At 37.5% G+C, this 22,662-nt stretch overlaps 1 protein-coding gene across 2 annotated transcripts in view; it reads left to right on the top strand.

Moving 5' to 3' along the window:
• Window positions 1-1,502: 1,502 nt before the first annotated feature.
• The window catches only part of Chrdl1 (chordin like 1), a 102,901-nt gene continuing 81,741 nt past the window's right edge, over window positions 1,503-22,662 (top strand). Inside the window, exons 1-2 of one of the 2 annotated variants that reach the window (XM_034485610.2) lie at window positions 1,503-1,721; window positions 5,475-5,623. In XM_034485610.2, coding sequence (XP_034341501.1) covers window positions 5,545-5,623 — 79 coding nt within the window. In that variant the 5' untranslated portion in view covers window positions 1,503-1,721; window positions 5,475-5,544. The remainder of the gene's footprint in view (window positions 1,722-5,474; window positions 5,624-22,662) is intronic. The other variant, XM_034485611.2, reaches the window with a different exon arrangement.

The following is a 22,662-nucleotide window of genomic DNA, read 5'->3' as shown; positions in this document are numbered from 1 at the left end:
ATGGAGCTAGACACTTTAAGCCCCGAAGGCAACATCTCAGAAAGGGCGTCTCTCTCTTGTTAACAATGAAATAAACATCTCCAGCAATGCAAGGCCTGCCTGAATGATACTAATACTTAAGTAGGCAGAAAAAGGAGGATTCCTTCTAAGAGCAATTATTTTTGTTTCAATTTTCATTTGTTCCTTGCTCCCAATGTGTAGGTTTCTGTTTGCTGGCTTGCTTGCTTTTCACTAACCACAATTTCACTGAGTGTCAATTGCATTTCCATCTGTGGACTAGAGATAATACAGTGTAATGAGTTAAGACTCAGGATATATGAATCAGAATCTCAAATATGTCATTTACTATCTGTGTGACCTTGCATACATCCACTGCTCATCTTGGTTTCCACTTTTGTGGAAGAAATTGATTTGACTGGCACAGAAGGTCCCCAGCACCTCATAAGGAAGGCCACTGATAGTTTAGTTTGTAAGGAAAGTGTCAGAGTTTTAAATATTAATATTGATGTAGTACATTGTATTCACTCCATAAGCCATGAAGAGGAACACGGATGATTAGAATATCAGTATTATCTATTTCATGCATAAACCACCCTTCTGCTCGCCTCCAAATTTGAGAGCTTAAACTCTGAATGGATATTATCTGTCAAGAAATTGCTTTTGTGAGTTTTCGAGGATTCTGAAGAATCTCTATAACTATAGTCGGACACATAAGTACACATCAGGAGTAGTGAGTGTGTCTGCAAGCTCCAGAAATACTACTCACTCTTCCTGTTTTGATTTTTGAAGGTCAGACCCTTAGTCCAATAGTCTGGAGGACTGGTAAAACAGTGGTAGTGATATCAGGCCACAGGGTTGGGAGAGCAATCTCTTTGTGGCAGAAACTAGGTTTCCGAGGTCTCCTCAATCTCCCTCCCTTAACCTCATCATGTTCAGAAAAACACCAAGCCTTTGTCACTTGTGGTGACGATATGAGAAATGCCCTAAAATGATAAGATGTGTCTTAAGGTGTAATTAAGGGCAATTCAAATTGCACACAGAGTACAGGCTCAGGAGCAGACCAGGTGCAAAGGGAAGGGCCCCTGCCCCGCAGGAGAGAAGATGAGGTGCATCCATGCAGAGGAGTCATGGGTAGTTAAGAGTTAGGGTCTTCAGAACATGCAGCTTAGGTAGGGAGCTCTTCAGAGCATCCGCTGCAGAGGCAGAGGGTGGGTTGCAGAAGATGCGCGGTCCCTTTAAGACCCCAACGCTCTACTAGCCAAAGGAGGGGTGTGTAGTGGGGGCGCTGCGTGATGGGAAAGTGCCGGCTGAGCCTCACACTTTCTCCCCGTTTTGTAACTTTCGGGTCTGGGATGTAGGAATAAAGCCCGGTGTTGGGACCAAGAAGGGGTGCGTGTTTGCAGCGGCTGGGCTGCTTGCTGGAGAACTTCCCGCCAGCGCCCAGCGGCCGGGCCAAGTGGGGAGCGGACAGGCGGGCGGGCAGGTGGCCCCGGGCCGCCGCGCCCGCGCCTTGGCTCTGCCCCCTGGAGCCAAGCGAGCCTCTGCTCCCTCGTGGTGCGAGGGCGGTGATGTTTTTTCCTCCCACCCACTTTTGAGTCCCCCCTCCCCCTTCGCGCGCACTCAAGTTCTCGCCACAACCTGCGAGCCCCAGACCTCGGAGGAGCGCCCCAGGGAGCTCAGAGCGCTTGCAAGCGTGGCTGAAGGAGGAGGCCAGTGCCCAGGTCAGTAAGCAATGCCTTATGCCTTTCCCCTCACCTCTGCCTAGCTTTCCAATCTTTTCACAGGTGGGGTACATTCTGTTGCCTGGAACTGCCCCTGGACGTTCCCACAGGGTGCTTTGAACTTTGGGACCTTCCATCCCAACCAGTTCTATAGTCCTGCTGATAGAATGAAGGTAGAACCCCAGGTACCCCAAAGAAACAGACTGAGCTGGGGATTTGAACCCATGACTTGCCGCTCCCTGTTTAGCCTGCGTTTCTAGTTGTTCTGGTACTTCTTACTCTTCCAGAGGCAGTGTGGGCATTCCTTGCCAAGCTACCTATGGGTTTTGTGCTTTGCTTTATTACTTAATGTGTGCAGGAAAGAGCCAGTTTTGCTCCCTTAGTGAAGTACTGTGGACGGATTCACAAGTTAAGAAACAGGGTGGGTGGAGGAGAGGCTCCTGTCTCTTTTGGGCATCCTCCCCATTCCATCTTTTCCTTTTTTCCAAGCCCAGACCTACTAGGCTCAAGATACAAGTGGGATTGCTGGATTTCAGAGTCTGAAAAAGCTACCTTCCATCCCTGCTACTAACTCAATTCTGATTTCCTTCTTCCTCCAATGCACTCCCCTGTGTTTGACAGTGTAATTGTATGGAGTCAAAACGGAATGCTAGATCAGAAGGTGTTTTATAAGCCAAAAGCAAAGCATTCTGTTTGTCAGTCATGAGCACTGATGAAGGCTCTGCCTCTGACAAGAGATACCTTGGACTCAAATTCTCATCTTTCTTTGGTAACCCACCAGGAGTTAAGGGAGCTTTTGTTGTTGGGTGGTATCCTGGTGAGAGGATTTCAGCTGATGGACAAGGACTAGTCTCCAGTGCCTTGTTTGTCAGAAAGAAAATTGCTACCCAGGGGACTATCCCACAGATGTCATTGACTGAAATCACAAGGTCAGTCAAGCTTCCCCCTGAGCCTTGAAGAGACACTGTCAGGTGTAAAGTGGTGTCTATCAAATGGATAACTGTTGTCTTTTCTTTAGAGATGTCTCTGGTTCTGTTCTGCTCAGGAGATCTGCTTTGAGAGTGTGTGCCCAGATGATCTTGCAGTTACAGCTGAGCAAGGAGCAATTGGCATCTTTACTTGATGCAAATGAGCAATGTGAACACTGGTTTCCTAGAGACACCTGAATTGATACCTTTCCCCGGGTTTGGGTATCTAACACATTTCTCCATCTCTTAAGAAAACCCAAACACTCTCCCAGCCCATCTTCACCCCTAGGGTTATTTGCAGGGTTTTGTTTTCTTTGTTCAGTTCTTTTTGGGCCCTGGATCCTTTGTCTTTACCCCCAACAAGTCTGTGGTTACATTTCTCAGTAACCTGTAAGAGCCAGTGCAAGTTCAGCAGCCCAGCAGTCTGTGTGAAGCAGAGAGTTAATGCAGAAATAACTCCAGTTAACTGGGTCAAAGTATAATTTGAAAAATTAGGTACACTTTGGCTCTTTGCAGGAATAAGAGTCGGATGTTTTCCTGAGCAATGCTTCTGTTTATTGCTACAGTCCCAACAAATGTCTTGAACAGCATCCTGCCCCAAAATAGAAAGGTAAAGGAATAAAGAGAAATAGAATAACGAAGAACCCTGGGGAGTGAATCCTTTTTGGTTCATATTTCTGCACAGAACACAAAGGCAAGACTTCAGGATCTTGTAAATCATACGTGAATATTTATAAAACGATTCGTTTTCTGATGTTCTCCATCACCTCCTGGGAGGCCACACAGATGACAGGAATGCCAAAAGAGATTAATTGCTCTCTAGTCACCAACTTTTCTGTTTGCTCATAGCATTAGTTGGGACCCAAGAAAAGCAAAAATTCTAAGGGCCATTTTCTTGCCAGCTTAAGTTATGAAGCAATGCTACTGTTCACCAAATCGCCCAAGCATTGTACAAGAAAAACAACCCCGTTGATTCTTGCATGGGGAGACTCAAAAGCCATAGTTTCAGAAGCACCCCTTGAGATCCATATATGATTGTGATAAATTAGTTTCAAACATTAAAAATCTTTGTCTTTCGGGGACTTAGAGGAAAAAGCTTATTAAAGTGGGCTCAGGAAGAACTCCATTGGGGTGGGTGGCTGTGTTAAACCGTTAATAAAAAACGCTTTGCTTCAGAGGGATCTAGTAGCTCTCAATATACACTGATGTTCTGAATGACTGAAAGTAGAATGGAAACCCACAAAACAGACAAAAAACATCAGAATTCAGGCTTCAGCAAGTCTAGGAGCATGGCCTAGGAGAATGTGAACCTTCCGTAATGTGCAGGGAGAGCTGAGAAAGACAGGAGATGGGTGCTACAAGGCAGCCTGATAGTACCAATAATTCTCTATGCTCAGCCAGGTATGCATAGATTTATAATCTGAAAGAAAGTTGGGTTTTTTTTTTTTTTTTGGTGGTAATGTTTTTGTTGCTGTTGTTTATTTTTGGTATTTTGGTTTATTTGTTTGTTTGGGAGTTGGATTTTGTTTTTTTTAATTAATTAATTAATTTATTTTTTGATTTTGATATTTTTGGTGTTTTAGACAAAGTATTTCAGTGTGGGCCTTGAACTTACAGTGATCCTTGCAAGCATGCTCCACCAGGCTACGCTGAAGCAATGGATTTTTTTTTTTTTAAATGATCATGGCAGTTTCATAGCCTTTAAAGTAAAAGCTGGGACATCCACTATAGAGTCCAAGAGAGATTCAGTTCTCAAAAAAAAAAAAAAAAAAAAAATGAGCATCTTGCATTTTGTTCCTTCAAATTAATAGTTTGGGTCAATATTTACACTGGATTCACTGAACGTTCACACCACTGTGTGCATGTTACTATTTCTGATTAACCCCTGATTGAATGCAATACTTCTAGAATATTTAAATATTTTTAATCACCTGTTGGAAGAATTTTATGAACTCTAAATTCCATGGAAAATAGTCATGACTGGATGCAAGCAAATTGTCTGTGTTTTAAGGCTTCAAAAGACTAAGGTTTCAAGCTTGCCCACCAATTCCTATTTTTAACGAATTGTGGTTGCTGTAACAGCCTCTTGCATGGTAGGATAAATTGAATGAATCATTGTTGAAATTTGCTTATTTTCTCTTAAAATTACCCATTTTACATTTCTTTTCACAATGGGCTTCCTGGGAAGAAGTATGTCTGAACTCTTCTAAGCAATAAAACTTCTCAGAAATTGAATTGCATCCATTACCAGATTACAGCTACATTTTGCAAGCTGAGCACCCAAAGTGAAGGTTCCTTTAGGTCTCATAGAAGACACAAGAGAAACACTGAGTGGGGAAGTATGTTTGAATGATTAATGATAAAGTTAGTCTAAATTGAAGGCTACTAAGCTTCTTTCAGACATAGTTGTAGTAAAATCCTTGATACTTGTACATGGTTTGCCAGAATAGCCTTTTTTAAATAGACTCCTAATTTCTGATTCTCTACTCCCATCCACCAAAAATAGAATGTCTAAAAAATTTCAGCTTTTCTTTTTCCTGTGACGTGCTTGTAAGAATTTAGCCTCAGTGTTGGACAGGAATATGTACTCAACTCATGAGAATTTCCTCCCATAATCTTTACAAGACAGGAGAGGCAAGTTCTTTCTCTTCTACAAACAATGCTTGCACTCCGGTACATTCTTCAGTATTTTTTTTTTTTTTTTAGCCAGTTAGGAACTTAAGTATCATTGATGTTCATCAGTCCCTAGGGATCTGTTTTAATTACTTCTTTTTCCTCTCAACAGCTTTAGTCCACCACTCCTTGGAGTCTCTGAATTGCATTTTGCAGCAGCTCAAAGGAGAAGAACGTGGAAGATGGAAGGCATGAAATATATCATTTCCATGTTTTTCTTCTTTGTTTTCCTAGAAGGAAGCAAAACAGAACAAGTAAAACGTAAGTATCTTGCATTTAAAAAAAAAATCTCAAATTTATCACATCTTTGAAATTGTGGTTATAGTCTATGGGGATTATGATTAGCCCAAATGTTGCCATGCTGATGTTCTATGAGAAGAAAATAAATGTTACTGATTTATGTATGAGTCGATGAAAGAATGAGAGCTTCGAATCAAGCCAACTAAACTTGAGGCTGTTTTTCTGATTATCATATAGTTTTCATCTCGAAGAACGCATGACACGTTTTCACTTTCCTCTTCTCAACTGTACAAATATCATCCCGTTTTACGTAACTCTAGAAATATCTGACAGATGAGCTGGACTTTTTCCCATTTTTTTCAGACTCTTCAGTGAAGGTTTCAGTTTATGAAAAAACATCAAACAAAGAAAGCAAAGAAAGGCAGGCTCTGCATAACCCTATTGTTGAAAATCAATGAAGGAACTGGATTCAGACCCAGCGATGAAACTTAAGTTTCAAGAACTGTTAGGAAATTAGATGTCATTTATTGAAAGGGATGGCCACACAAACCCAGGGGTTAGTTCTAGAAAACCAGTGATCTGTCTGGGCTAACACTTTAGAGAAAATGAGGGTGGTAGGAGTGCTGAAGGGGATGAGGTTTAATTTGCCACTGCTTGCTGCCACTGACATATCTGTTCTTAGTACAAGCTCTCTGCTGCATGTGTACATCATAGGCCTCAACTTCTTTTGGCCACTTACAGCCACATTTGGGGTTGATACTTGCTCTATATTTAAGGAGGAGACTAAGCCCTGATCCTTTTTTATGGTTACAAAAAAAAGCACAAAGTGGAATTGGTCCAATAGGGGTATATTCTGTCCTCCGCTGAACTTATTCATAAAAGAGCTGTAAAATATCCTTGATAGGAGCTGTAGCAGCATCTGAATCACATCACTTGAACATTTATCTCTTCTATCCATAGAATTAAGTATGGGCAGCAAAAGGCACATTGATATGGAAGGTAGAGCCAAGCCTATTCCATCATTAAGAGTGTGTCTGTTCCCACAATGGTTTTCATAGCAAGCGGTCTTCTTCCTGGGAGAAAAGGGGCATTTGATAAGGAGCTTAAGCATCTGTGATCTGTAGTGACATCTAGTATAAGTGAGGCATAAATGGGAGAGAAGCGGGGGACAGTCTCAGAAAGGGAATTTGAGCTTCTCCTCTCGTCTTTCTCGTATTACCCACTTTTCCTTCCATCCACAGAGTAGTCCATATCAGAGCACTCTCCGTTTATTTAAGTGCATACGATAGAAATGTTGTCTGCCTGTTTCTTAACTCCATTAACAATTGGCAGACTTTAAAAATTCCTGGTCTCTTAGAAAGACATTTCCCTTATAGCCTGGGTTACTGATGGCCTCATAGGGAATATTGTAACTCTCAATAGAGTATTTCTTCTTGGAGGTCTTCCATACTTACCAAGAATTGAAGAATATTATCCATAAAACTTAGACTTTTGTTGACAAATCAAAGAAAGATGATTTATGAAGCCTAAACTGATACTTTCTAATGTTTCTTTGTGCCTATTATTATGTCCCAAGTCATTTTAATATTTGGTTAATGTAACAGATGGCTTAAGGCACTGGTTTTGATCTAATATTTCAGATTATACTCGGATGGTGACTCCATCATCACGATAATTGTTTACTGAAATTTCATGTGGCCACACCCAAATCAAAGATTTGCAAAAACTCTTTACTAAAGAGGAAATCCCATAGCATGCATTTCATGTATGTTGCCTTCGCACATGAAATGTTCATGCATATATATTTATGTTGATACCCTAACAATGACAAGTTATAAACAGTGGAAATATCAAACAAATGGAGAATTTCCACAAATGATCCAAGTACTGTATTTAAAAACTCATTTTTTCAAAAAAAATTGGTAGCCTATAATTTTTTTCTTAAATTATATCTCAGAAAGACAAATACATACATGATGCCCATGTCATGTTAAAACATTTTTAACAATGTCATGTCTTTCTAATGCTTACATCATTTTCAACTACACACACATATTGCATGGTTTAACTAAATATCCTTTATTTGTAGATACATTGCTTCTAGTTTTCCACATTACAAATTAAGGGCATTAGTGAAACCCTTTAGATGTTAATGCACACATTTGTGAGAAACTGATAGTCAAATAGTGTTTTTATTTTAATTGTTGATAACTGCTGTCAAATTGCTCGTCAGTATGTTCCTACTACCCATGTATGAATGGCCATTTATAATTCCCTTACCAAGAGTGTTTTTAATCTTTATATTGGAGGATCATCACAATTATAGAAATTATATTTCATTTTTGCCTTCATATCTTCCTATTCCTATGTGATTTTTTCAGTAATATTTTGGCTTAGTTGGACTTACTAGTTACTTATTTTTCATGTATAAAATCTTACTAGATTTTTGTTACTCCAACTATTGCTTATGTAAGTTGTATTTTTATATCACTGTTTAAATTCTGTGTGGTCAGGTCTGTATTCCTTTCCTCTGTGGCTACTGAATTTCCTGGGAGGTCTCTCCCCACCCTATATTATTGTATTTTCTCTTGGAGTTTATCCATAGTTCTCTGTTCCATGAAAAATTTAGATTCATATATGGGATGCATCAGAGAATTACTTTTTAAGTCTCTGGGCTCAAGAGTAATATTTATAATCTTTTTATATTATCTATTCCAGAATTTCTACAAGTGGAAATCACTATATTTTAAAAAGGAAAAAGTTTTTCAAAGTAAAAAGAAACATATTTTTACTGCCTAGCACAGGAGAAAGGAAGTCATGGGAGTACATGAAAAGGAGGATTATTTTTAAATTTTACAAAGCTAAAAAATAGAAATATAGAAGTGATAAAATTTTTCATCTGTTCATACTGTCCGTCTCCATTTTACTTGAGGAAACCTCAGTTTTTGAGTTTTCAGGTGCTGGTTAGAATAGATTTATCTGAAGTCCAGTAGCATGTTTGATCTTCTATCTGGACTCCCCGGGTAGGAAACATGTGAGGTACCCTTATGGAGAAAGATCTTTTCTCAATTGCTGTGGAAATATGACAAGTTTTAGGAAAAAAATGCTTTGTATGCAGAAAATTCTGTTCAACAAGGAGTGGTGAAGGCTTGTGTTGCTACTTGCTGCTAGCTAATTAGCCAGAGTTGTAGTGGCTTTCACAAGCAGGAAGACAGGGTAAGGACACCAGGAAATACTGATAGTGCACTGCGCTGTATGAATGAGCCATTTGTTGCTTATGTAAAAGTTTGCTACTGTCCAGCGTCAGCAAAGTTTGAGGTCCTTAGCCAGGAAAAGATCTTTCTATAACTCCATTATTCTCTGTTGTTAAAGTTGTAGTCAATGAGGCCAGGAAGTTCTTTTGAAGTTCAAAGGAGCGTAACATTCACAGCATAATATTCATGCAAATATGGGACAAATGGGCTGACAAGTTTGCCCCTTTTGGCAGATCTAACTTAGGTAATGAAGTATTGATCAAAGTGAAGTTGAAGAACTGAATTGTGAAGAATATTTGATTATATGTTTCTAATGAACCAGACTATACTAAGCCTGGCAGAGCAGCTGGAGGCAAAGCTGTGTCGCATGGATCCATTCCTGCTCTATAAAAGTAAACTGGATCTCCGAGTGAATATATTCTCACTCATTTTTCTCTTCCAAGCTAAAGCTTGCAAACATTTATGTTTGGATTAAAGAAAGTGAGAGTCTAGAATTCTCAGGAAAGGCGAGCCACCAGCATAGTAAGAAAAAATAAAAGAAGCTTAGCAATTTGTGGCCATGCAGGCATCTGCTACATCTCTGGTGACAGCCAGACCAAAAAAGCACAACTTTTCTAAGATCTCCTTGGTGCTTCACAGGATTATTAAACATTAAAACGAAGCAATAAAGAGAATATACCTATTAAAGTGTATCTAGGTGGAAGAAGAAGAGAGGAAGAGTACCGTAAAATCAGATAACTTTGTCATGGTATGAATGCCTGTAATTTCAACACCAAGGAAACAGAGGATTGTGAAGTTAAGGCCAACCTGGGCTAAACACGTTCTTGACTCTCAGTTAGACAGCTTAATATTTTTTCAAAGTATTTTCTGATTTTTTTTAAAAATTCAGGAGCATGGTGACTTTGAAATTAGCCTAGATTCAACCCTTAGTTTTACAATTGTCTTATGTACTTGGGGAATATTAACCTGTGTGCTGTGACTCCTTTGGAGGTCAAATGACACTTTCACAGGGGGTCACATATCAGATGTCCTGCATATCACATATTTACTTAATGATTCATGACAGTAGCAAGATTACAGTTGTGAAGTAACAGATAATTTTATGGTTGGAGTCACTACAGCATAAGAACTCTATTGAAGGGTCGCAGCATGAAGAAGGTTGAAAACCACTAGTGTAGATACATTTTTCCATTCCTACAATGGAAGAAGTAGTGATCACCACTGGATTAATTTTCCTCATTGCTATGAAAAAACTGGCAAAAAAAGCAAGTTTAAGGGAAGAAACATTGATTTTGGCTCCGTTTGGGAGAATCCTTCATTATTCCCAAAGAGCATTGCTGCTGGAATTGAGGCAGCTGATCGATCACATTTTGTCTGTGGTCAGAAAACAGAGACAAATACTGCTACTCAGTACCCTTTCTCTTGTTCATTCAGATAGGGACTAGAGCCCATGGAAAGGTGCTATCCTCAGGATAGTTCTTCCCACATCAGTTAAACTAATCCAGAAAAACCCATCACAAGGCATGCCCCATGGTTTGTTTCCAAAGTATTTCTAAATCCTATCAAGATCAATCATCAGGACCAACACAATAATTTGCATATTGGGTAGGACAAGATTAGCTTTTAATAAATGGTAGCCATTACAGAAATATTTTTACAAAAGCAAGTTTCATGGTCCACTAAGTTTGAGATGAAAAATTGAAACAAAATGGCATCCAATGACTTGGTGCAAAGACAGATCACTGTAAATGCCAGCCAGAGTCAGAACTAAAGCACAGCTCTCCAAATACAATATTCTCTTCACTATACCAATTTAGCTCTGGAAATTCTTTGAAGAAGCCAGTTCATTTTCTTGAATTCAAGCCCAGTCTTTTACATGTGGCAGCAACTTAATATATATGTGATGATCTAAGTGAATGAATAAAGACCTTTCTAACAACATTTCCTTAAGAGAGGCAATGCACACTTTGGGACTTAAAGAACAAAAGGCTAGGGATAGAATTCAGAGGTAAAGCGATTACACAGCAGGTACAAGGCCCTAAATTCCATCACCAAAACCACTACAGTAACAATAACAACAACAACAACAAAAAGACTGAGACTGGGGCTGGGAAATGCACAGGTGGAAGACTGCTAAACAAGAATGAGGATTTGAGTCTGAATCCTTATTAACCCATGTAAAAATATGTAACCATAGCAATGTGGGAGACAGAGAGAGGAGTATGATGAGACTTGGTGGCCATCAATCAAACTCCAGATTCAATAAAAGACTGTGTCTCAAAGGAATATAGCAGAGTTATTGAGCAAGACACTCAGTGTATTCCTTTGGCCTCCATGTATAGGCATGACTGTGCACACATGAGTATAAACCACACACATACATACACCACACACGCATACCATATACATTCATACACAAAGATGTAAACACAGATAAAAATAAAATTTGAATCTTGAAATGACAGGCTAAGCTGAAAAATATTCAGTTACCTAATTGAGCCAAATAAAAATTCTGAAAGGTTAAAAATATGTTCCTGGGAAGAAGTCTTACATTCTGGATAGAGAACTGAACATCAGAGTAGAAACTATGGGGAAGAGATGTGAGAAACCAAGACTTCAGTTTTTTTGAATTTGGAAAAAACACTTGGACTTTTAATCATATCACGAGGTCATGCTGAAGAGGATTTTATCCATTTAAGATTTATAGCCTGACTACTTTCACAAACATTGGACACAGGTTTGAGATGAAAAGACTAGTTAGAAGATAATGACTTTAAAAGATGAAATAAATCATCAGCCATCTAAATAAAAAAGTAGATACAGTTAGGATGTAGTTAGGTAGATGACAGCGTTTTTACTTTCAATTTTGTGTGTACCTTCTGAAGAAATAAAAAAAAAAAAAAAAGAAAACTATGGGTTTGTTAAGAAGTAGCAACTGTACCTATAGAATCGTTTCCCACCTACTACTTAAGCTGTGTTGATCATGAGCTGCTCAAATAATGCATATCCAGCGTGGAATAAAGAGAACAACTATAACTCTACACTAGTAAGATAAAGAGAAACTCTTTGGTATATTTCTGTTAACCATCTGTAAAGGAATAGGGCAGAAATTAAGTAATAACAAAATAGATGTCTTTCAATAATTATGATGAAACATGTTCCATCTACTTCAACATTTAGTGACACTAATTAATTGGCATACAGTATAATGAAATGATCAAATAATAGATACTTAATGTGCCTATTAGACTAATAACAGCTGTCAGGCATCCAAAGAAGCTTTCATATTAACATGGTTGTTCTTTTAATATAAGAATAGATTCTCATTGCTAAACATGTAGAAAATATATGAACATGTAAGAAAAACAACAGTAATCTTAAGATCTATGGATAATCATAGGTACTTATTACAGCTACTCAGAGTCCTTTTTTTCTGAGCTCAGCAATACATACATATATATTAAGTGAAACGCTGTCTTGACACCAATTGAATCAGTACTTGTTATGTCAATTCACAGTTGTTATCTCTAAAATGTACCAATATTGAACACATATTCTCATGCTCTTCAAGGTGAAAGTTAGGGACTTTATGTTTGCATGAGAGATAAATTTGATTCTGTTGTGAAATATTCAAGAGCCCACCTCAGACAGGAAACATCCCCAGTCAAACAGGTCTCTAGCTAACACTTGTGATCTTGAGGTGCTGATAGGAAGGATTTTTTTTTAAATAAGAACTTGGATTTTTGGCCACAGTCCTATGCCATATGACATGGAACAGATTTTTAGCCAGAAAAAAATTTCAGGTCAAATTTCACCAGCCAAGTAGCCTTTTTGTAAAAGGATATCCCCATGGCCTCATAGAAAGACTAATGAGAATACCATCCACTCTCAGTTATCCATGCTAATAAGAGATAGAAAGACATGATGAATTGAAATTTCATGGCATATCTCCTGTTCTCATCTTAGCCAATAGTGTCAACCTCCTGTGTCAACCATCTTTCAACTATTGCCCCTCTCTTCTGAGTACATTTGAGTACCTGGTAGTAGAGAACCAAATTAGCCACAAAGTGAATAAAGAGAAGACAATAATATGCACACAGTACTTTTCATGGGTATAGTGGTGTTTTGTGTGTGGAGGGTGGTGTGTGTGTGTGTGTGTGTGTGTGTGTAGTTGAATTAGTTTGGGTCAAATGATTCAGCAAATACGATTGAGATATTTATTTAATTCCTGGATGGGTAAATAAGCCATAACCATGGGATGAAGAATTTGACTTCTTCCTAGATTTCCTTGCTCACTGTTTTTCACAACTGAAAATGAGGTCTTAAAGTCTTGAGGGAATGGGACAGAAACTTCAGCTCTAAAACCTCATGCCAAGAAAATAAAGCACCAGTTATATAACGACTGAATGTTGCCATTCCTATATTGTGTTTCAACTTTGATTAATGAACAGGGGGAAAGCACTTATGTTTTTGTACCCCCCCCCACTGTTCTGGAAGCTTTTAAAAGAAATTAATAATTAAAAAGGAATTTGTTTACTTGGTATGTCCAGTCCACATAACTCAGAGCAAAGATTCATTTTTCCCTTTCCACTGACCATATGTGTTATACTAGAATAAATATTATTGTAATTCTGACATAGTGATGTGTCTACAGTAAGAGCCGTTATCAAAAACAGTTCATGGGAATGTCTTCTTGGTTTTGGACTAGTGATAGAGTTATTGACCCTTTGACCTAATCTTGGGAGAAGTGCAGAACATTGATGACACAGATAGATGTCTCTGTGGCTGTTTACATTCTGTATTATTCCTACTAATAGGGCTTACTAAAGTAGCAGGAATTTCTAGTTCTAATTAAGGCCAGATGAGCTATTTGAAAAACAGCTATAATGATGCAGGTTAAAGGTCCATTTCACATGTTAGTTGAATTCCTTTGGGACTCTCAGATACCAGTAGTTAGCAGCAAGTCATAAGTTCTTCAGCTGATGTCTCTCTTGGATATTGCCACTTGATTGTTGTACTTTTCTTCTCCATATCTCCTAGAGATTAGTGTAACATCTTCATTTCAACAAAATCAGCTCATTGGTGCTTCTTATCCAAGAAGATATACTGGGGTTTAGGTGTGGTTGATTAGTTGATTATACATTGTAGCTCATTAAATTCTTTCCTGAGTAATGGTCAAAACTTTTTTTTTTTTGGTTTTTCGAGACAGAGTTTCTCTGTGTAGCCCTGGCTGTCCTGGAACTCACTCTGTAGACCAGGCTGGCCTCGAACTCAGAAATCCACCTGCCTCTGCCTCCCAAGTGCTGGGATTAAAGGAGTGCACCACCACTACCCAGTTGGTCAAAACTTTTTAAAGTCCAAACTTACAAGCATATGTTGAAATTAAATTTACCTTAGTTTGTGAAAACTGATAATTGTTCAGTGTGCACATAAAGAAACATTTATAGTTGTGAAAGCCCCTAGATTTTGAGCAGTGTTAAAATATTTTTTAATGACTCTTATGTTTAATGATATTATATGCTTGAAAAATATCAACGTCAGTGATTGCTGTAACATTATTCAATAGCACCAATGTTACTGTTTAGTTCCTTGCCTGCCTCTGGTCCCTGTCTTTTGCATCATTAAGGATCTCATTGGCATAATAAGCTAAATATATCATTGATATAAGACCAGTATATGTGATGTAATGCCATTATATTTGCATTAGGATTGGTTTTCTTTCAGCAGTGGTGTTTTGGGTAAGGTTTTTGCATTTCTAAATAATGCAGTTTGGAAGACAGTGTGATAGTAATGTGATTTCCATGAGATGTGAGCATATGGAGTAATGATCTGTGGGTTTAAAAAAAGGAAAGAGAACTTTAATTTTGCGCAAATTTTGTTTTCTAAACAAGGTTGCTTTGGCTCAAGAGAGCTGTTCTAAACTTTGTTTAGTTTTGTTGCCAATACAGACACAGAAGTTCAAATTGAAGCATTGGCCATCTGTATATTTTTGAATGTTACTTCTATACATTTATTTCTTTTGTCTTGTGGCTTGGCATGAACAGAAGCCAGAGTCACACTCATAGGAGGCTGTTCTTCCATCATGTGTGTAATGTGATTGATCTCTGGTCATCATGCTTGGCAGCAGGTGCCTTTCCCCACTGAGCCATCTCAGTGGGCCATTTTGAATATAGGATTATTTTAATGTGTAAATTTATTTGGAACTCATATTTGGGCAGTTTATTTTGTCTTAGTGACTGTTTAATCTTTCAAAGGTCTTAATTTTTTGTTATCCTATTTGTTTATCAAGTAAGACAGAGATAAATCATCCTAATATAAGGATCACAGCTGGTAGCAAAAACTCATCTAACTTGATATTTTAAACAAGTAGCTCTGATATCAACCATACAGTACACTAATGCACCTGAGAGAAGAATGAAATACATGATATACAAGATCTATTTTTATGTAAACCATAGATTTACACTTGAAAATAACTACGTGCTTTCAAAGTACTGTAGCCCCAGATACATATGCAAAACTAATAATGCTACTTAAAGGTGCCATGTTCATGAGTTTGTTTTCAAGTATGCCAGTTATTTCTGAAACACTGAAGTAAGTTTTATATGTAGAATGCAAATCACTTGATTGTCAGTGTGAGTATAAATTTATTAACTTAGTAGTCATTTCCTTGTCACTATATATATATATATATATATATATATATATTATCTGGATTAAAAAATAGGAGTTTCTAGTTTCCTATCTGGTAAGCAAAGGGCTTCCAAGTTTTCAATTCTGTTGTGTTAGAAAGTAGTGAATGAACTGAGAGTTAATGATTTCTTTGAGATTCAGTAAGATGGGAGATGAGATGAAAAGAATATAGGAGGGAAAAAAATCACAAGAATGTCCATGTAGAAAATTCAAAAGTACCAAGATAAATGTATAAAAATCAATTGTTTTCCTATATTCTAGCAAAGAACAAGAGAAATTTGAACTAAACATGTGTATTATGACATATCAACTCACTTAAAATCATATATATAATTATATATTTTAAATATTTTATAATTTTATATATATATAATCAACAGCGCATTTAATGGAAAGGTAGTCCATGTTACATTGAAATATTAAAGATTGTTAGTATCAGTTTTTCATAATTTAATCTGTAAGTCAATAGTATTCAAAATCATAACAAATCTTTTTGTGAGTCAAGTTTGTATGAAAAAGGAAAAGATATAAAACAACAAAAAAATACTGAGAAATAATGATGTCATGGAACGGATATTACGTGATTCAAGACCTATTGTATAAGCTGGAACAATGAAGACCGTGACGCTGGTCAAAGGAACAATAAATCGATCAATAGAAAACAACAGGAAGCCCAGAAATAGATAGGCAAACATTGTCAGGAAACTCACAACAAAGAAGGAAAGTTGTAAATGAAATGGGGGATAGTCTTTTCAATAGATAATGCTTGAACAACTGACTTCATCTATCCCGAGTAAATAACTTAATTGGGCCATGGATCTTACATCACAGTAGCCTTGGGTGCATCACTGAACAAAGTCTAGATAGTCTAGATAGTGGTGTGGCTTTGGCAATGATGTTTTGAATAAAATATCAAAGGCACAATTCGTGAAATACCTAATAAACTAGACTGTCAATATTCAAATATTGCTTCTCTAAAGGACATAGGATCAACAAGTACTATACTCTAAAATTGAAACCACCATTCTCAAGAGAGCACACTAGTTAGCTGTGCCAAACATTTAAAAGTGGACATAACATGATGTCTCTATGGTATGTTCCAGAACAAAACTCAGAAAGAATACTGCCTAACTCACTCCTTGATTACCCTATTTCCTTCATACCCAAACTTGACGAAGACATTGCAAATAGAAAATAGTAGACCCATATCTCTTATAAATATAGGTGCTGGAATCCTTAAATTTTTTAGTTAATCAAGGAACTGGAGAAATGAATCAGTGGTTAAAAACTTTTGCTGCTTTTGCAGAGTACCAGAGTTTGGTTCCCAGCACATCCATGGTGTGCCATAGAACTATCTGTAATTCCAGGTCCACAGGACACAGCAATCTCTTTTGGCCTCTGTAGGTGTCTGTGTGTGCGCACGCGCACGTGGACCTGCATATATGATTTACCATAGTCTGGTGCGATTTATTGCAGGTATGTAAATGTGTTTCAATATTTAAAAGAAGTCAATTAAGGTAGTCTATCATATCAACAAGCTGAAGAAAATAAACACATGATATTATCAAAAGATGCCAACAGAGCATTTGATAAAATCTAATACTATTTAACAAACTAGAGGTAGAGGAGAATTTATTCATGTTAACAGGATGGCAGTATCATGAAGGTGAGACATTAGATGCTTTCCCATTTAGGTCTGGAATAAGAAAATAGTATCCACTCTCATTTTTGAAATTTACCTTTTACTAGAAGTCTTAGATGAGTAAATCGTATGTGCATACTGAAAGAAATAAAACTACTTTTGTTCACAGATGATATAATTATTCATATAAAATTTCCCCAAAGGGCTGGAGAGATGATCCAGTGATTAAGAGAAGTTACTGTTCTTGCAGAAGACCCCAACTTTGTTCACAGAACTCACATCAGGTGGCTTACAGCTGCCTATTAACTCTAGCTCAGAGTCAATGCCCTTTTCTGGCCTCTACAGGCATTTGCATGCATGCACACACGTGTAAAAATAAAATAAATAACAACAGTGGCATATGGGCTTCTGTAATTAACAAGTTAATTCTCAAATTAACAATTAACACAGATGAAAGATATAAATTTGATATACAAAATTCCATTTCCTTTCTAAACACTTACATCAATGAACACATACAATTAAATTTTGAAAACCTCAGTGCCATTTACAGTACTACCAAATGGCTGCTGTTCCAGAAGACATGAGTTCAATTCCCAGAAACCACATGGTGGCTCATAACCATCTATAATGGGGTCTGATGCCCTCTTTCTGTGTATTTGAAGAGAATGACAGTGTACTCACATCCATCAAATAAATACATCTTAAATTAAAAAGAAAACACACAAAATAAATGATCCTGACTGAACAGGTGTCTCATGCCCTCAATCCAAGCACTTGGGAGGCAGAGGCAGGCAGATCTGTGTGAGTTCAAGGCTAACATGATCTGCATAGAATTACTAGCTATCCAGGGATACATACTTAGAACCTGTTTGAAGAAATATGTTGTATTGATTTTTTTAAAAGATACTACCGTGCACTTATTAGAATCAGCAAACGTTGAGAATAACAAGTGCTTGTTAGGATATGGAACAACAGAAACTTTTTATTGCTGGGTGGGGCATACCAGCTGTATTTCCGTTGCTGTGATAAGACACCGTGACCAAAAGCAACTTGGAGCACAGTTTACGTCATGTTACAGCTTATAGTCCTTCAAGAAAGGAAGTCAGGAAAAGAAAAGCAGGGTAGCAATCTTGTAAAATCACAAATCAGTTACATACTTTTTTTTTTTTACAAGAAGATAGACTAATGAGGCACAATCACAATCAAAGCAAAGCAAAACCAAACTTCAACCGTCTAAAAAGTCCAGTTCTTGATTTGTAAGTCCCACTAACCATCCTTTGAGCTCCAAGGGTCCTGAGAAGCTCCACTCCAGCTCTACCATCTGTGGCACACATAATTCACCTCATAGGATATGTTGTAGTGGTTAAGACCACGGTCAAATGCAATCTGGGGAAAAGGGGGGTTTGTTTGTTTCATCTTGTGCTTCCAGGTAACAATTCCTTAACTGAGCGAACATGAACTCAACCAGGGCAAGGACCTGAAGGCAGGAACTCATGTAGAGTCCCCAAAGGATTGCTGCTTGCTGGCTTGCTTTCCCCAACTTGTTCTGTTTACTTTCTTGTATCTCAAGGATAACCTACCCTTGAGTATCACTGCCCATCAATCATCAATCAAGAAAATGCCCCATAGCTTTGCCTACAGGCCTGTTTGATGGGGAGAGGTTCTCAACTGAGCTTCCCTCTTCTCAGTTGATGAGCTTATGTCAACTTGACAGGAACCCCAACCACCACATTGTGGGCATGCAAAAATGGTAAAGGGAATTGTTGATTTCTTTTGAAGCCAAACATAACCTTGCCACCTGCCCCAGGAACTGTTTTGTTACTAATACTTAAATGATGTGAAAACTTATGCCCACACCAAAACCTGTAAACAAGTGCTATGGAATTTTTATTCACAACTTCTAAAAAAATAAAGTAACCACATAATAGTTAGACAAGTTTAAGTGTAGCTATATAATGTGTTTTTGATGTTTGAGATATATGATCATAAAAATAAGTGAACAATTAATAATACCATGAAAGGCCTGCAGAAACCTTAAATGCATATAGCCAAGTGAATGAAGCTAACTTTGGTAATCTGATGTTACCAACCCTGTGGTATTCTAGAAAAGGTAAAACTATAGATCGAGGAAAAAGTTCAATGGAAAGATAAAAAATAGAGCAGAGGAGAATTTTAGGGCAGTGAATCCTGTCTATTTGTAATTGCAATGTTGTATATATAGCATCTAGTTGGAAAACCAAATGGAACTGCGAGTTACACAGAGTGGACCCTAATGCAGATCCTGCACATATACTTTGGTTAATATTAACAACTCAGCATTGGTTCATCAGAGAAAATGAACCACATTGATGCAAGATATTAATAATACAAGCCAGTGAAAACATAGGTGGAAAGTATTTGTGCCTTCTGCTAATTACTTTTAATCCTAAAACTGCTCTAACAGATTAAAAACACATTTTAAAAAGAAAAATTTGGAGGGACGTTATCAGAATGTGGAAAGTGTTCATTTCTTGTTGTAAGATTTCATGTGATTTTTTTCTTTTTGTTGTTTTTATTAATTTTTTTCTAATATAAAATTTTCATATGGTGAAATGTCTCCCTCTTTTAGAACAATTTTTATACATGCTTTCTGTCTCGTAGAAAACACCGTAATCAAGGTGTAAACTGACTTCATCACCCCAAATGCTTCATGTTTGCCTTTTTTATTGTTCTTCACTAGAATTTCTTTTTCCCTTTTATTGAAAATAGATTCTTTTAAATCCATTTTATTTGTTTGTTTTATGTATGAGTGCTCTATCTACATTTAAACTTGCCTGTCAGAAGAGGGTATTGGATCCCATTACTGTTGGTTGTGAGCCACCCTGCTGAGAATGGAACTCAGGACCATTGAGCCATCTCTCCAGCCTGTGAAAATAGTTTCTTTTATCATCACCCAGCTTATAGTTCCCTCTCCCTGTACTCCTCCCAGTTGCTCCTCACCTCCTCTTCTATCTGGACCCACTCTCTTTCTGTCTTTCCTACACCTGTATCATGTAGGGAACTAACTAAACTTTCTTCTTCAGTTCCATCACTTCAGGTTCCATATTAAAGTTTCTGATTCACTTGTTCATTTTTGTGCAGGCAGAAAGATACAGGTCTAGTTTTGTTCTCCTGAAGGTGGACCATCAGATTTCTCAGCACCATGTGTTGAAGACACTATCATTTTCTCCAGTGTGTTTTTGACATCTTTACTATGGCCTATATTGAGATCAAACCCTCTCCTCCTCTAATTATTCCTCTTCATTCATCCCTACCCATCTTGAGACAGGGTCTTGCTGTGTTGCCTAAACTGCCCTTAAAGCTGTGGCATTCCTCCCACCCACACCCTGACTGCCTGAGCCTTCCAGTTACTGGAATTACAGGCATGATCTACCATGCCTGCTTTTTTACTTCACTTTTGTGTGTGTTATTAGAAATGGCAAAAGGCTGACTTTAAATATTGCACATGAGTATTTAAATGGCTCCATAGTACTTGTTGGATTTGTTTAAAATACGATTGTTTCTTCATCGAATTGACTTTGCATCTTTGTTTAATCAGTTTAGGTATTCTCTTAGCCTTTAGCTGATACTATGTATGCTGAAAACTATAACATCTTAGTTTTTCAAAACTATTTTGGTTCTACTATTCTTTTACTTTTGATTAAACTGTATTATTAGACTCCCATCTTTTTAAAATAAAATATCCTGCTAATACTTGTATCTTTTTCTTTGAGGCAAGGTTTTACTATACAGCCCAGGCTAGCCTAAAGTTTACTCTGTAGATCAGATTTGCCTTGAACTGCTAGAGATCCACCTGCCTCTGCATGGACTCTAGTATCCACTTTGGGGAAAACTGACATCTTTAAAAACTTTTATCTTCCAACCTACAAATACTATAAATGTGTCTAACTTACAGGCTTTCATTGATCCTGTTCAACAATGCATTATAGTTTTCTTAGTGCAAACCTGGCATGTGTTTTGCTAGATGTGTACTTCCTAAAGGCTCATATTTGAGAGGAGCTATTGCAAATACTATATGTACTAAATGGAGCGCATTTACTTTCAGATCATTTTGAGACTGGGTGTCACTTTGTAGAATGGGCTGGAAGTGAAATCTCTTCAGTCCTCCTGCCTTTGTTCCCCATGTGTAAGGAATGATCTGCCGTACCCAGTCATACTTCAGTTTCTCCTTGTTTATTATACAATATGTAAATGTGGTTGGTTTGGATTCTTACAGTCTTGCTAAATTCTCCTACCATTCATAATAACATTTTAGTAGATTGGTGAGTTTTCTTTTTAGAAAACAATGACATTTTGTAAATATTTTAATTTTTGCTTTGTGATATATAAAACATCTTGGACCTGCTTTCCCATGCCAACATTGGAAAACAGACATCATCATATAATTCTCAGTAATAGGGAAAAACTTCAGTCCTTTGCCATGGAAGTGTAATCTCAGTCACATTTTTGATGTTGTTTTTGTTCTTAGATGCCATATCTGAGGTTGAAAAAATTTTCTGCCCAGTTTGCTAAGGTTTCAGCTATGGCTGAATGTAGCATGTTGTCAGACTCAGAATGATATGTGCCTCCCACCCCATTTGTAAACATAGTGAATTACATTGATTGAACTATAAATGAGGAACTAGCTTTCAATTTTCAACAAAAGCCTCACTTGCTCATAAATTATTATCTTTTAAACATCTTATTAGATTTAATTTACACGAGTATAACTTGCAGGTAGATTAGTATTATAGGTCATGTTTCATAATGGAGTAATATTATTCAGTAGGAATGATTATGAATATGATTATTTTCTCCTCTGGTAGCATGCATAATACCTTCCAGCACCATGAACACTAGTCAGTAGGGATGATGCTTATAGTTGAGCATCCATTTGATTTTTCTAGGTTGGATTACATAAGTGTGTGGTGCCTTCAGCAATAATGCCTTACTATCAAATTTTGGTGAGCAACCCATAGCCTTGGCAATAAATAACCTGTGATGTTTGCAAGGGTATATGGTTCTCCTTTGACTAACAAATCAATAAGGTATAACCTATTCCTGGTGTTGGAGCCTTTACTTGTTACTATAAGATGTCTAGTTGGGGCATTGTCTAATTATTAGTTGTCCCTCCCCATAGTCCCTCCTTCAACTTGTCCTTCCACCCCTCCCCTCCTATTCCAGTTTCCCCATCATTTCCTTTATATCACCATATTTTATTTCCCCCTTTTCAGAAGATCCTCTCCCATCACCAGGTCCCTTACTAACCACAAAATCATGTTGGTTATTCTAAATAAAACACATACATATAAAGCTTAAATGCTAACTTCCACATATAAGAGAAATTATGCAGTGTTGCCTGGGTGTGTGTTGCCTCATTCAGGATGATTGGTTCTAGCTCCATTCATTTAGCTGCAGTTTCATAATTTCATTCTTTTTAACAGCTGAAT

This window comes from Arvicanthis niloticus, chromosome X (genome assembly GCF_011762505.2).
Source record: "Arvicanthis niloticus isolate mArvNil1 chromosome X, mArvNil1.pat.X, whole genome shotgun sequence".
NCBI lineage: Eukaryota > Metazoa > Chordata > Mammalia > Rodentia > Muridae > Arvicanthis > Arvicanthis niloticus.
The sequence above is the reverse complement of the archived record's forward strand: the minus strand, read 5'-3'. Positions and strand labels throughout refer to the sequence as shown.